We start from the raw sequence: 15,700 nt of genomic DNA on the forward strand, positions 1-15,700 counted from the left end.
ATCCCCTCCCATCCCCTCCCATCCCCTCCCATCCCATCCCATATCCCATCCCATCCCAAATCCCAATCCCAAATCCCATCCCATCCCAAATCCCAAATCCCATCCCAAATCCCAAATACTTGTGTAACATTTCTCCCATTGGCCAATTATCACGTGACGTTACACAAACTTCCAAAAAAGGAAATTTTGCCTCCCGCAAAAAATGGGCGGATTTGGTTTCACAAGTATTCCAAAAAAGGAAATTTCTATGCCGATCACATAATTCCGGCCGTAATATTTTGGTTTTCGAAGTCTAATGTTAATTCAGGTCAGAATTTAGTTTAAATCCTTATCCTACATACCCCAATTTTCAAGAGATTTACCGATCAGATTTTAATGAAATTTATATCATTGGATTTGTCTCGATGCAAGGAATTTAATGGCAGTGAAATTATATTCCCAACATTAATATTGACTAAGTTATTATAAAAAATGTATTTTATAATATATATTATTAAATAACATGTATAAAGCAAGCAATAATTGGTTACTTTTAATATAAAAAGTTTTTAAAATATATTTATTCAATTTATTATTTTATATTTTTTATTACAATTTAACTTTGAATTAACTTAAACCTATCTATTAATTCATCAAAAAAAGTTTGATTATTTATTTCTAATATATATAATTTGATAGATATTATTATTATTGCATAAATATTTAATAAAATAATATTTACAAACCAGGAATTAATTTACTGTTAATCTAAAAAAACAATATCAGCAGATATCATCAAAATTATTAATTCAAATAAAATAATCAATATATTACTGAATACTAACTGCTAACATGTTACTTTCAAATAATATATAGTATAAAAATACATTTTTTATAATAAATCAGTCAATATTAATTTTAGAAATATGATTTCACTACCATTTAATTCCTTGCATCAAGACGAATCCAAAGATATAAATTTCATTAAAATCTGATCAGTAAATCTCTTAAAAATTGGGTTTGTAGGATAAGGATTTAAACCTTTATAATTTGTAATTCCGGCCGGAGTTAAAATATAAACTTCGTAAATCTGTTCGGGATCTTAATTTTGCTCATATTCTGGTAATGGATGCAATGCTGGCCAGAATTATATGATCGGCGTAAAAATTTCCTTTTTTGGAATACTTGTGAAACCAAAATCTCTCAATTTTTGCGGGAAGCAAAATTTCCTTTTTTGGAAATTTGTGTAACGTCACGTGATAATTGACCAATGAGATTATTTGGGATAAGGGATGGGATAAGGGATATGGGATATGGGTGGGATTGGGATTTGGGATTGGGATGGGATTTTGGCAAATGGGAGGGGATTTTGGCAAAAGGGATGGGATATGGGATGGGATGGGATAGGGGATTCTCCCATCCCATTTAATATGGGTGGCAAGTATACTCCACATTTTTCTAAATCTTGGCGAATTTTGGCTAAAATTAAATCTAAAATTTCTTGTTTCCAAGTCTCAAAAAAATCATGATCCGAAATTTTATTTTTGTATTTATTTTATTGACTACACTTTCTATAGTCAATGCTATTCCATTTAATAAAAGTGAATTTTACCAATGTTATACAATAGTCCAACCAAGGCCCGGAGTCGATATAACAATTACGCCTGACCCTCCAGTTGCCAAAACCCTGAACATTTTATTGTTTCAGGAACATTAAAGCATGATATTACCGCAGATAAAACTTTGCTAAACATCGATTTTTATGATACTTCGAAATTTCTTTCCGCAATACCCCCCTACAATAAGAATTTCACTGAATCATTTAAAGCTGGAACCAAATTTTCTATAGATGTAGATAATGTTTCAACACCAGATAAATTACCTTTATTCTATGCTATTATTGTTACTGTTGGGAAAAACCTCGGTGAAGATGGTAATTTGCATGATATTTTTGGCTGTTCAGGTGCCAACTTATCTACATACTAGTTTTATCTATTGCCGAGTTTATATTCTATTTCTAACTTCATATTTCACTACATAGTAGACATTAATATTACGTTGTTTTTATTTTTTTTAGTAATATTAACTACAAAATAGCATATAATATAATATATTTAAATTAAATTTATTCTATTTTTTTTATTCTTGATAAGTAGTTTTTAAAATATGATGTATTTTCTTTATTTGTAATTCTAATTATAATATAATTAAATCTTTTTTAATGTGCAATCATATTGACACGAAAAAAATTTTTATCAAAGCAAACAATTTCTGTTATTTAACTTATTTAGCTGTATGTGTTACAGAACAATTTACTCTATATCAACTTTTTTACTCAGACTACCCAAGCCGTATTATTATTTCCTCCGTGTTTAAAAAACTAATGGCAGTTTGAAAGAAGCGTTGATGAAAGAATTATTGAAGCTCCGGCGAGACATACGTGATTCAGGTGGTTTTGGTACGAAATCTCAAAAATCATTTGAGCGACTGACACAAGACCGACAACAAAATCTTGACAATCCAATATCTTGACAAGTCAAAATCCTGACAAAATTATAACACATTTAAATTAAATATCAAATATTGCAACAAATTATTTTATTTAGAACACACATCACAAAATTGTCAACATAATGACTTGGTCAGGGGTTTGGATTGTGGATTGTTGAGATTTTGTTGTCGATCTTGTGTTAGTCGTGCAAGTGACTGTCGAGATTTTGATCGGATACTAATTCAGGTTCAGGTATGAATGAAATATATTTTTTTCGGAACATTCACAAGAAAATGATTTTGAAGTCTGCCAACTAATGCCTTATTTCTTTTCGTACAGTGAGATTCTGAGGACCTTATTAGCATCACGGAAGTGCTAACAAAATAAATTCTTAGCGAGGCTTTACATGCTACTTTATTTCTAGCATTGCTTGCATCGCTTGTCTTATATAACTGACAATTTTTTATTTATTTCTATCGATGATTAAAACAAATGAAAGTTAATGCTAGGATATTGTTTTAGTATAGATAGCTTAGACGAAAGAAACACCCGCAGGCATTAGCATAAAAACTTTATTTCACTTTATAAACAAGTTTATGCAAATCTTGTAATTTATTTTTTACATCAATAAATCACATTAAATCAGTAATTCCGATGAAGATATTACTATGCTAACGAGCTTTTGAATTATTCCATCTTTTATAAAAAAATTATTATCGAACATGCAATCCATTGATTCATTGAGAGAATTAAATGTCAAGCTCTTAGCTGAGATTGCCGAGTTTAGGAAGGAGAATGCTGAGATTTCTGAACTTAAAAGGAGAATGCTGAGCTTAAGGATAAGAATGCTGAGATCCCTGATCTTAAAAGGAAGTTTGCTGAGATTGAGTCCGAGAAAGTTGAGCTTAAGACCAGGATTGCTGAGCTTTTAAGACAGGCTGTGGAAGAGAGTAAGAGACGTAATGTTGAGAATGTTGAACTTAAGGCCAGAATTGAGGAGTTAGAAAAAAACAAGGCAGATTCTTCAGCTGAGAATGTTAGACGTGATGTTGAATTTGCTGAGCTAAAGACTGAAGTAGTGGAGAACAAATAGCTAATCCAAGATATTTCTCCTGAGAAGGTTGTTGATATACCTGTAGATCAGTTTAATAATGCCAAGCAAAGTACCTTTAGGCCATCTTCACTTGTGAGCTGTCAGTAGTCATTGGAAGAATAGAATCAGAATAAGAATGCCACTTTTGAAGCCAAAATTTTACAATTAGGTGAGAATTGAGCGTGTAGAGCGGATTTAAGGAACATTAGTGCAATTTTACTAATGTTCTTTTAATTTCTTAGGTACCTACCGGACACCTTGGATATTGGACTTCAAAACCTGGGATCGAGCTAAATGGAAGGTAGGAATTAAGGAGAGGCGAGTTAGTGAAGGTTAATAAACTTTATTAGCATTTCTCATTTCTTTTGTCTCTTTCTTTTGTAGGTACCTAATGATCCTAACTCTGAAGAACGCAACGGTGCGTCGGTAATGTTTTAGAAGTCAGGATCTACGTGAATCCTTACTATTTTATACGATATGAGATTGTTAATGTAATCAAACAGCTTCATAAGTTTCACTGAGATATCTAGAAATAACCCAGGATGGCAAATTAGATGTACACAGTAGATGTCAACATATGACTTTTTGGCAAGACCAAATACGAAATTTAATAAAATGCAAAAATTGTCAATTATTTCTAATTGTCTATGCAATCAATTAACATTATTAATTAACTATTAATTAACTTTTTAACAGAAAATGACGTGACATAAATGCAGTTTACAACACATGATTAATACAAAAGACAAGGTTTTAAATGACCGTAAAACCTCAAGAAATTACCTGGGACGAGTAAATGAAAGATTGTGAAAAAGTCGTAGTGATCTCGGAACTTCATTCTGATGAGTGGTCATCAGAAGATGAAGATCCTGCTAACAAAGAAAAAAATCCAGAGAAAAGACCAGAACGTTTAGATAAATTGAATTCTGTAATCAAAATACATGAAAAAAAAATGTAAATCTACGAGAGTATGTAAGTTATTTCTTTTTATCAATATAACATTTATAAATAATTTTTTTTTAATTAGATTAGCTATGAGAATTCTAAGAAGAGTGGATGAAATTGGGGAGTGTATCAGAACTGGTCTAATCCGTATGCGTCATCATTTAGATAATGTCATTGATAATAAGAGTAGACTGACAGAAGAAATGCCATTTCTTCCACCTACAGTAGGCGCCAGTTAGTGAAGACAGCGAGGACAGCGAAGACGAAAATGAAAGTCATAATGAAGGTGGCGATAATAATAATGACAATAATAATAATGATGACAATAATAACAATAGTGACAATAATAATAACAACGAATTCAATGACAACAACAACAATAATAATATATTTTTTTAGTTATATAAGAAAATTTGCAAATCAATTTTCGTTCATCTGCAAAATTGATCGACATCTAAAAAAGGTAATATTATAATACCATTAATTTGCAGTTGCACAGCATCTTAGCGCCCCCAGTACATAAAAATTAAAAATTAAAAAAAGCAAGAATGTTTTGCTCTTTTTATGGTCGGTGAATGGCAGTTTTACAAATATTTATCGCTAACCAATCGAAGTTCAAACAGCTATTAATTTATTTATGTCTATATAAGAAAGTAGTAAAATAAAATAATCTATCCAAATTTTAACTATTAGTATCTATAAATAAAAGACGCTTTCCGATAAAAAAAATGATCGATGATGCCATCCCAGTGCCTGTTGTAGCAAATCCATTCCAATGATTAGAAATAAGTGCAAAAATTACATGTGACCCTATAATGTGAAGGGATGAAAAAATGTATGCCATTATAAGGCGAAAAGTAGTATTGTTGATGCAACACGCTAATATCATTGCAATAAGTGCTATCACGTACAATGACCATATCCAAATACTAACAGCTTTTTCTGTTTTCATCAGCGAAATACTTAGAGCTGTCATTCCAACCCAACCCGCGGATGAAAGGGGGATGGTAAAAATGAGACCTGCAATTCTATAAGAGTTACCAAGCTTCAATTTTTCGGAATCCATTTTTCTGCCTTTGAAACCATCATTCATTAATTTGAAGGCCCAAGGTGTGAGCTGGCCAAGTGCTACAAGTATCATTATCCAATCCGACTTACATTTGAAACATGTATAGATGGCTGGTCCTAGTATAAGAATGGACGTCATGATCGTAAGATATGGGCCTTGTACTCGATAACTTTTACCCCATCTCCAAGGAGCAAATATAGGACAATTTGCATGAACCAAAGAAGCACTAAAAAATGTGAACCACCAACAAAAAATTCCGAAAATTCCGTATGGTAATCCATAACAAGATGCTTGCGCTGCTAGTTCGTCTAAAAGAACATAAAATGATAATTATTAATTATAGAGACTTCGACATAATTTATTTGAATTAACTAAACATACTAGGAGAGACCATTATGAGATTATTAAATCGAGTTAAAATATCTTAGTTTAAAAGATTAATTTGAAATAAAAATAATTGGCGATCGTTACGTATAAATATAACCAAAAAATATTTTAAAAATGATATTGACAAATTAAGCGATTTATTTATTTGTTTATTCAGCCATATGTTCGAATGTTCGTTATATATGATTTTATCCATTTGATTCACCAAATTTAGGAATCGGTAATAAAACTAGATAATTCTATTCGTTGTCCTCTTCATTGATTATGTTTCAGGATTTTTTTGTACTACGAAGGCACCGCAGCTAACCAATTCTATTGTATTTTTTCCTACAAAAAAATTTTATCCGTTATACTTCTGTAAAACTCCGTAAAAATGAGCCTTTTGCGGATCCATTCACGGAAAATGTAAATAATTCGATAAACTCCGAGTTATAAGGTTATTAATTCCGGAAATATGAGCCTTTTCAAAACGGATCGACTTTTTTTACAGGGTTTGAGTTTAATACGCATAACTTCATAGATGAACAAGTAGTATTGTACATGAGAATCATAATATCAGATATTTAAGAGCGATTATTAAATATGAAATTTAGACAATTAACGGCGGTTAAGGTCCTTTTCGCTATTTTTTATTGAAAGAAATTTTAAATACGAAGATACTTTTCTTCACCTAATAATATAATTCACAATTTTATATGAGAAACTTAATTCTAGTTTAAAAATTATATGCAGCACATACAATGATTGTTGGAATAGACAATGCGAAAGTAAAATTCATTGAAAAAAATTGGTTAGAAAAATAAATTACGTAAAATGTAAAAAATTTTTACATACAAAATAAAAGCCATTTCCCGTAAAAGAATGGTTAGTCGTATCAAGTGTAAGATTAAAAGATACTTAGCTTTAATAAAAAAATGAACACCTTTATTGGATATCAACACACAAGAACATATCATATTAGGGTGAGACGTCGCCTAATTAATCAAAGCTATGTCAGCAACATTGATTATTTTACTATAATCAGATTTTTCATGTTACACGGATCAATATTTTTTAAATTTTTAAATTTGTCCGTTAAGCAAATTTTAAATGATCATTTTTAACGTAAAATTAAATTATTTTTGACCAAATAAATTATCAAATAATATGTTTGCTTTTTTTCACGATCATTACCTTCAATATTTTCCTGAATAGCATCATATTACAATTGACACATTTTAAAATGATGATGAAAACATGGGTTTACCTTCAAATTTTTATGACAAGTCTATAGATGGTTTAAGAACAAAGTTACGTTCAAATATTTCTCTTTATCATATAAAACTTTAGAGATTTGGTGCTTTATTAGTTCAAATTTTCTTTTAAGCAAATATATCAAATCATTTTTAAAACCTTTGTAAAATAAAAAAACGTAATACTTTGAGATGGTTCTTAAGAACAGTTTTCAATCAAAAGAAAGTTGAAAAATGTACACAATATTCGCAAGAAACTTTTAGAGTCTTGAGTTTTATTTCATAATAAATTATTATAAAAAAGTTTATTTAATAAATTTTATAGTTTTCATAGTATAAAATCTGATTATAGTAATATAATCAATGTTGCTGACATAGTTTTGATTAATTAGGCGACGTCTCACCCTAATATCATATTATCGCTTTAGTAATGATTTTGGTGCAAATTTATGTCGATCATTAGTATTCTTTCCTGGATACCCGATTTCATTCCTTAAGTGATTCCAAAGTCTCAAATTGTTTTTTAAAAATAAATTTCTCACATAATTTTTTACTTTTATTTGACGCCCGCAAGATTCCCATTTTCTGCAGATCCTTTGCAGTTGACTCGTGGATCACGAATTAATAATTTTTGTAATTTGTTGTCGGAACTCTAAAATTTGAGTACCGAACTAATGAGAATAAAAAGATTTTTTCCATAATGCATTCATTTTATAGAATATATGCATGAATTTAGGAATTTAAAAAATTTTAAAATATTTCCGACTATTTTTTCTCCAGCACTGTAGGATATAATATAAAATTTTGTATTATGCTCATTTTAAATAAAATTAGTTATCGTTGTATTATTGCAAAGTATCATCAAAAACAACGAATAGTCTGTAAGCTACACACATTTAACAAAGATGATTGACAATTTAACATTTACAAAATATTAACTGAAGAACAAATTGTGGTCTTTACTCTTTAGATTCCGGTTTACAACAAAAATAGTTGGAAGTAATTATAAAATTTCACCTGATATGTATGTTTTGATTATCATCCTCTCTTTGAAAATGTTCGTTGTCATTTCACTCATTTGTTTCGTTTATTTGCTGATCTTGTAGGTGATTCTTATTACGAGCTCGCAACACGCGTTTACGATTTCTTTCTTGTGACAAGCGAAGCACACGTTCCTCGTTGGTTTCCATTTTTTTTTTATCGTTTCTTCTTTTACGAAGGCTTGCTAGACGTTCTTCACGTTTATTTTCACTTTCTTGCGCACGTTTTTGACGTTTTCGTTCGCTTTCTCGATTTAGTCGAGCTTTCCGTTGTTCCGCCGTCTCTTGTGCTTTAGCTTTTCGTTTTCGAATAGTTTCTGGACTAACGTTTTTGTACGTATTATCGAAATCTGACATTTTTTAAAATATTTGATCTTTATATCGTTGTAATCAAAATCTAATTTTTTTTTAAAAAAAATCCGATCTTTATATTTTTGTAGAATTTTGATTTATAAGCTATATATATATATATATATATATAAGAACAATCAATCCGTGCGGTATTGAGGAAATGAATGATGTTATGACTAAATCAAGAATAATTCGATTAAGTAATCGACACAAATTGTTATTCTTTATTGTTATCCTTTACATTGTCGTTAGGTAATTTATTAAGCAACATATAACATTAGCAGATAACCAATTGTAATAGTTTTCTTTATTGCATGTAAATTTTATTCATTGAAGAAATTTTGTTCTATATTCATAATAAAAACTATCTATTTTTCGTAAAAGTTTCTCTCGTTAAATTTTAATTACTTTGAATTTTTCGAACGTAAATGCTATATTTGTGCGAAACCAAATGAAATTTTATTTTTGTGAAACTCGTGGCTCATCAACGTAAAGTTTTATATTTGTGCGAAATATGCGAATTCGTGGCTTATATTTTATTACTATATGAAACTCGTGACTTATTAACGTAATTACATAAATAAATAGTTTAAGATCAGCTATTGTGTTGGGGTTCGTAAACAGTCTCCCTGACATGATTCAATTAAATTTATCCGTGTTTAATTAAGGTCCCAACGGTCACCGTTCCCTAGTCATAAAAAAAAATTGGACTGAATTTAATGCAAATTACCGTCAAATGAATACAACTTATCATCTCAATGATTTTGATATTACTTTGTAATAATATGCTATAAATTTAAAATTTCATGATGAATGTAATCCGTAATATTTAAAATCGCGAGAGTTTAATGTAAAAAGAGGATAGATGAAAGACTTTTTTGCTATATATGAACAATAAACAGCCAAATTTTGGAATATGAACTTGATTCTGTTATATTCACACGATATATGAAAAGATCAATAATAATTATTAGGGTCATTCATTTAGATTCTCAATGTGAACGCACTAATTAAATATTTTAGATTTTTTTGTGATTGTAAACTTATTATTAAATCAGGACCCCTGAATACGGAGATAACATAAGTATTCAGGGGTCTATTAAATTCTGTGGGGCTACGATCTTGAAAATGACACATGAAATTGTGTGTAACTAATGGGGAACTAGACATTCACAATCCTGACAAATCATAATCTCGAAAATTCAAACTTAATAATGAATGAGTGTCGGGAATAATTAAGTTTCAGGATTTTTGAATCTTCGGGCCTAGCAAAAAAAAGTCACTTCAGCCAGACTCCAGTTTAAACAAATGAAAAAGAAACGACTGCCCCGATGTTTGAAAAATTGACGGCAGAGATTAAAAATTGGGATTTAAGGCCCGATGTTTTGTCAAATATTTCATCTTGATTCAAGTAAGAAGAATCAGCTCGAGTCTCACGATGTGTCGACGAGAGTTCCTAAATCAGTTCCTAAATTTATTTAATCAAAGGGGGTATTGAATAGTTAAAACTTTATTTACTTTTATAAAATAAGACATTGAAATCCTTTAAAAGAAAAAATGATCTATTATAATTCCTAATATAATTCTTCGATTATGAAAATAATTCTATTAATCGAATAATAATAGAAAGGATCGTATCTACAGTATTAAAATAACTGATGACTGAATAAATTGAATATAGGCAATATCAGCGATACCTCATTACAATTAGTTCTATTGCGACAATTGTATTTCTTTATATTGTTAACGAAAACTTTGAATTCGATGTAGCACAATTACATGAAGTTAAAGTTTAATAGAAATACCATTTTGATATATTGATCTAATGAATATCTATTGAATGAACTCATTAGAACAATTCTTTAATTGTTGATCATTGCGTGATCATTTTCAGCCTACTACACATTTTTTTTTTATAAAATGATAGGCGTTATTTATAAAACTTTAAACACCAAATTCTCTTTACCCAACATTTTATATATGCTAATTTGATTACATCTTTTATTTGAACAATTTATAAATTCTCATCATGAAAATGTTCTTAAAGAATGGCCTTACGTTAAATACTAGCCGAAAAGTAATGAAAGCTTTATTACTTTTAAAATATCACGCCACTATTTGGGATACTCATTCAAATATTTTATGTATTAGGTCTCAATATTTTCGTATAAATAAGAAAAAGGCTCGATCACAAGCGACTACAGCTATTCAAAAAGACATTTCAATGAATGTTTATAATATAGAATTGGAAAATAATGTCAACTCTATAGTTTTTGGTATTCCAAGTTGGAATACCTAAATTGATTATTATTAAATACTGTAAATCCTATGGTCGCTTGTTATATGTACTTTTAAAAATTTTATATGCTTAAATCTTATGACTAAGTAAAATTTCAATTTTTAGATTAGAATATTTATACCTAAATCTTATGTATGCTTAAATTTTCTGACTAGACAAATTTCAATTATATTTATGCCTGAATATTATGTATGCTTAAATCTTACGACTAGGTAAATTTCAATCCAATAAATAATATTTATATATATACTTGTATATTTTTCCTTTAAAATAAAATAATATACATTACATATTTAAAGATAAGTATTATACATATTTGTACAGTTCATAATCCAACCTTATGAAATTAGTGATAAAGAACAGCAAATTAAATCCTCAAATTTATACGTTTTACTGAGTCCATTTCACCGAATTCTCATTTTACTGATAGGATTATGCGCGTTGTTTTTTTTAAAAAAAGTTAATCTACGTTTATATAGCGATAGTGCCGATCTCATTCAAGCACCCAAGTTTTGTGGGCGTGGTTTTTTGTGTCACGGGGGTGACAAATAAATTTTTGACACACACTAAGTCCCACAGATGCTTAATGCTTTTGAACTCGTGGCTTCACGTGATCAGTGACACTTAAATGTCACTTGTTCCTTATATGGTGATGATCGACACAAACCGCGCCCACGAAACTTTAGTGCCTCATGCAATGCGGATGGCGTCATTGGATTTCTTCCATTTTAGGAAATGCAGACTTCGATGAAATGACTTTTGGCAAAATTTCTGTCAATGAAACGTCTGGGTACTTTTGGATTCTTCTCTACATGTGCGCTCGGTAAAGTAGAATATCGAACTTTTCAATTAGTTCGATGGTACTCAAAAGTGGTAAACGTTTTTTGTCATTGCCGTTTTCTATTTATAGCCGATTTCCAAAAAATTCGTGAAAACCGAAGTTTTCCTATATCATCTAGAAAAAGGTGAATAAAGTGATTATCCGTAATTGTGTCTAAGGGTCTGGCTTATTTCACCGACAATTATCTCACCGGCAGACGTTTCACCGACAACCATTTCACCGGACAGTTTTGAAATCCTAATTAAATCCTATAACTAATCTGAAGTGTTTTCTCACTATTAGGAAAGAAAATAATAATTTTTATATACTTTTTTTTCTAATTAATTAAATTAATTATAAAAATGGTTACAACAATATTTTTGACCATTATATCATCGCGAGGCCATGATAGTATTACGTACTTTATATTCTAAAGTTTGGACATATTAAAATTATAAATAAAATAAATAAAATATAATTTACAATAATAATGTCGATTATATTAATAATAAATAGTTGTGAACTCCGAAGTAACAATAAAATACGACATGATGATCAGTGCATATCATAATTAAAGGGATCCAGGGATCCCCGCTTAATATACGATCCATATGACTCACGATTGTCAAAATAGGAAAAATATACAAACTATGACTCGCTACTTGATCCATATAATTCTATTTTTCCCCTTGCGACAAGTAAGACAAGTAAAAAAAAAAATATGACGACTCGAGAAAATAAAAATAAATCATCTCAAATAGGAACAGAATTTAAACCAATACCAATATTACCAAATTATAGTATCCCTCAGACAATTACATCAAAATATCGAATTCAAGAACAACAATTTAATTCAACTTCTTTGAATAATTTTAATATCATTAATCAAAATCTTCCTTATATTAATAATCAACCAAGATTTTTTTTAGAATCAAATAATACTTATGATTATTATCGATATCAAACAAAGAATCTTCTAGATACTAATACTAATGATGATCAAAGTCAACAATCATTAATACAAGAGAATATTCAATTAAAAGCTAAACTTGCTCAAGAATTTCATAATTCACAACAATTACAAGTTGATATAAATGAAATTGAATATTTACATAACAGATTAAAATTATTAATTAACCAACTAAAAGGACGAATTGCAAGTTTAGAAGAACAAAATTTTTGTTTGAAAACTGAAAATGAATTATTGAATGCGAATTTAAAGATGGTAAGTCCATCATCATATTATTGCAAGGTGGAAAAGTTTTAAAACTAACAAATTAATTAATATCTTATAATAGAGCGAAGAGTCAAGAATTCAATTAATGAAACAGCTGTAAGATTTCATTATTTGTACTTTGTATAGATAATTTACTTTTTTTTCTAATAATTTTTTTTATTTATTAGTCAGAATCCAAACAAACAAATGTACAATCATTGAAACTTGTGATATGTCGTACGAACTCATCATTGTCATAATGTCATCCATTGGTTTTTTGTCAATTAAAATTAATCTCATTAATAAATAATAATAAATAAATAGGTTTCATAATTAACTCTATTTGGGTTATTGGGATTATAAAAAAATGTCAATCACCATAATTAGTACTTGAATTACAAATGTAGTAATTTGCTCCTCGTAAAGGCGAAACGATTAGGCTTGCATTTTACTTGCATATAATTATTTACTTTTATTATTTAAAGATAGGAAAATACTTTTTCAGGCACATTCTCAAAAAAAATAATAATAATAATAATAAATAAAATAAAATAAATAAAATACAAATTTATATTTTTTAATTTTTTATACTATGACGTCACACAATCCAGCTAATGAAGAAGAAGAAGAATTAACTACAAGAGAATTAAGAGCATGGTATATAACTTTTGCAGGGGTATTTATTTATTTTTTTATTATTATTAATATATATAAAGAGAATTAAATACCAATTAATTACTGAATGATTTATTAATAGACAGAGCCATACATTGTGGCAGTTTTATCGGGTATTGAGATTAAAATATTTACACACGATATATTTGAGAGGAAATTTGTATTAACCATAGGATTTCTTCATTTTTTTTTTGATATTAGTTTTTATTCCCGTAATATTGGAAACTTATTCAAGTCAAGCAGGATTCAAATTAGAAGATAGAAATGTTCCATGTGATATCGTAAGTCGTTCGTAAGCCGTATCATGGAATTAATTCACGCGTCTTCTGTTGCGACTATAATTCTCACTTTCTTTACATTTTAGACAATAGAAGATTATAAATGTGTAACAAAATTCGGAATGTGGTATGTTGATTCAACAAGTTACTCATTTTATATAATAGCAGTATCAGTTCTAGCACAATGTTTAGTATATATTGGATGCGGATCATTGGCGGATTTTGGGAATAATAGAAAAAAAATGTTGTTAGGATTTGCTTATGCTGGAGCTTTTTTTACCATAGGATATATTTTAGTTCTTAATCCAAACATGTATTGGTTAGCTGGATTACTAGCTATACTATCGTAAGTTATTCAACTAATTAATTTTTTTTTAATTAAATCATATTAATTAACTAATTAATTTTTTATTAGGAATGTTTGTTTTGGTGCATCTTCAGTTTTCTTTTTAGCATGTATACCATCATATGCACATGTTCATCCAGATGTATTACAAGTTAAACGAGATGGTGGTACGGAAAAAGAAATTCATGATATTGAAGAAAAAATATCAAATCAATTATCTGTCATGACATTATTTTGGGGTATTCCATCTGGTATATTTATTTTGGCAATTTGTTCTGTAATTACTATATTCATGGAAGATAAAATGTTAAGCTTAAAAATTGGATGTGTAATATCTGGAATTTGGTGTATAGCACTTTTAACCTTTCCAGTTTTATGGATGAAAAACCGATCAGGTTTCCCTTTACCAAAGTAAGTTTATTTATGGCCAAAGTTTTCAAAATTACACTCTTGGAGAATTAACCCATACCCCTCTAAATTTATTAGAAATCAAAGTTATTTTACATTATCTTTTAAAAGAGTTGGAAGAACTATAAAATCAGCAAGAGAATTAATAGAAATAGTGAAATATTTAATTGCTTGGTTTATATTATCAGATGGATTTGGTACTGTTAGAACTGTGGGAACTATATTTGCCAAGAAAGTTCTAAAACTTTCTCAAATTGAATTATTATTGGTATCAATAACTGTACCATTATCTGCTGTTTTTGGTGCTTACGGTTTTTTAAGGATACAAAGATACTTTAATTTGAGTACAAAAAAGATGGTAATAATAACAACTTCATTACTTTGTTTAGCACCAGCTTATGCATTATGTGGATTTATTGCTCCATTTGGTTTTAAACATCCATGGGAAATTTGGTTATTTGCTGTTTATTATGGTGGATTACTTGGTGCTACACAAAGTTTTTGTACAGTATTATTTAGTAGTTTGATACCTAAAGGTCATGAGAATGAATTTTTTAGTTTAAATCAAATTACTGATAAAGGTTCAAGTTGGTTAGGTCCTCTAATAACTGGTATTATTAGTGATGTAACTCATGATCTTAGAAATTCTTTTTGGTATTTGTTTTTTTCAATTTTAATTCCTGTTTTAATTATATTAACTGTAAATGTAGATAAAGGTAGAAAAGATGCTGAGTTATTTGCTGAAAATGAAAAAATTTTGTTAGAAAATCAAATTAATAATCAAGATTATAATGAAAATGAAGAAGAGAAAGAGAAGATTGTATAGATAATAATAATATTATTAATTCTGATATATTTTCATTAATAAAAAAAATCAATTCTTACTTTAAATGTTTAAGCGAGATTACTTACCCAACTGAAATTCATAATTTCATAATTGACTCGTATCTTTTTTCTGATTATCTTCATCCAATCATGATTAGATTTTATTATCCGTGTCAATAAGGAAATAACGAATTTATGTTTTATGTTAAATTTTTAAAATTTTTAAGGATTTCATTAAGTAATAAT

The 15,700-nt window shown here is 28.9% G+C and overlaps 4 protein-coding genes across 4 annotated transcripts; 3 read left to right on the plus strand and 1 right to left on the minus strand.

Annotated features, from left to right (window-relative positions):
- Window positions 1-4,359: 4,359 nt before the first annotated feature.
- On the plus strand, window positions 4,360-4,747 carry OCT59_011434 (uncharacterized protein; the record flags this gene model as incomplete). The annotated part of the gene is made up of 2 exons (XM_066136499.1): window positions 4,360-4,517; window positions 4,591-4,747. The coding sequence occupies 2 exons, from the start codon at window positions 4,360-4,362 to the stop codon at window positions 4,745-4,747; spliced, it is 315 nt and encodes a 104-aa protein (XP_066001113.1).
- A 443-nt stretch (window positions 4,748-5,190) lies between these two features.
- On the minus strand, window positions 5,191-5,971 carry OCT59_011435 (uncharacterized protein; the record flags this gene model as incomplete). Its single annotated transcript, XM_066136501.1, has 2 exons — window positions 5,191-5,885; window positions 5,959-5,971. 2 exons carry the CDS (start codon window positions 5,969-5,971, stop codon window positions 5,191-5,193), a joined length of 708 nt encoding a protein of 235 aa, XP_066001114.1.
- A 6,456-nt stretch (window positions 5,972-12,427) lies between these two features.
- Window positions 12,428-13,144, plus strand: OCT59_011436 (uncharacterized protein; the record flags this gene model as incomplete). Its single annotated transcript, XM_025327380.1, has 3 exons — window positions 12,428-12,931; window positions 13,005-13,039; window positions 13,111-13,144. 3 exons carry the CDS (start codon window positions 12,428-12,430, stop codon window positions 13,142-13,144), a joined length of 573 nt encoding a protein of 190 aa, XP_025171561.1.
- A 370-nt stretch (window positions 13,145-13,514) lies between these two features.
- OCT59_011437 (uncharacterized protein) lies at window positions 13,515-15,516 on the plus strand (the record flags this gene model as incomplete). Its single annotated transcript, XM_025323601.2, has 6 exons — window positions 13,515-13,598; window positions 13,680-13,710; window positions 13,799-13,878; window positions 13,962-14,221; window positions 14,291-14,632; window positions 14,708-15,516. 6 exons carry the CDS (start codon window positions 13,515-13,517, stop codon window positions 15,453-15,455), a joined length of 1,545 nt encoding a protein of 514 aa, XP_025171562.1. The 3' UTR covers window positions 15,456-15,516.
- Window positions 15,517-15,700: the final 184 nt, after the last annotated feature.

Source organism: Rhizophagus irregularis, chromosome 19, assembly GCF_026210795.1.
Source record: "Rhizophagus irregularis chromosome 19, complete sequence".
Taxonomy (NCBI): Eukaryota; Fungi; Glomeromycota; class Glomeromycetes; order Glomerales; family Glomeraceae; genus Rhizophagus; species Rhizophagus irregularis.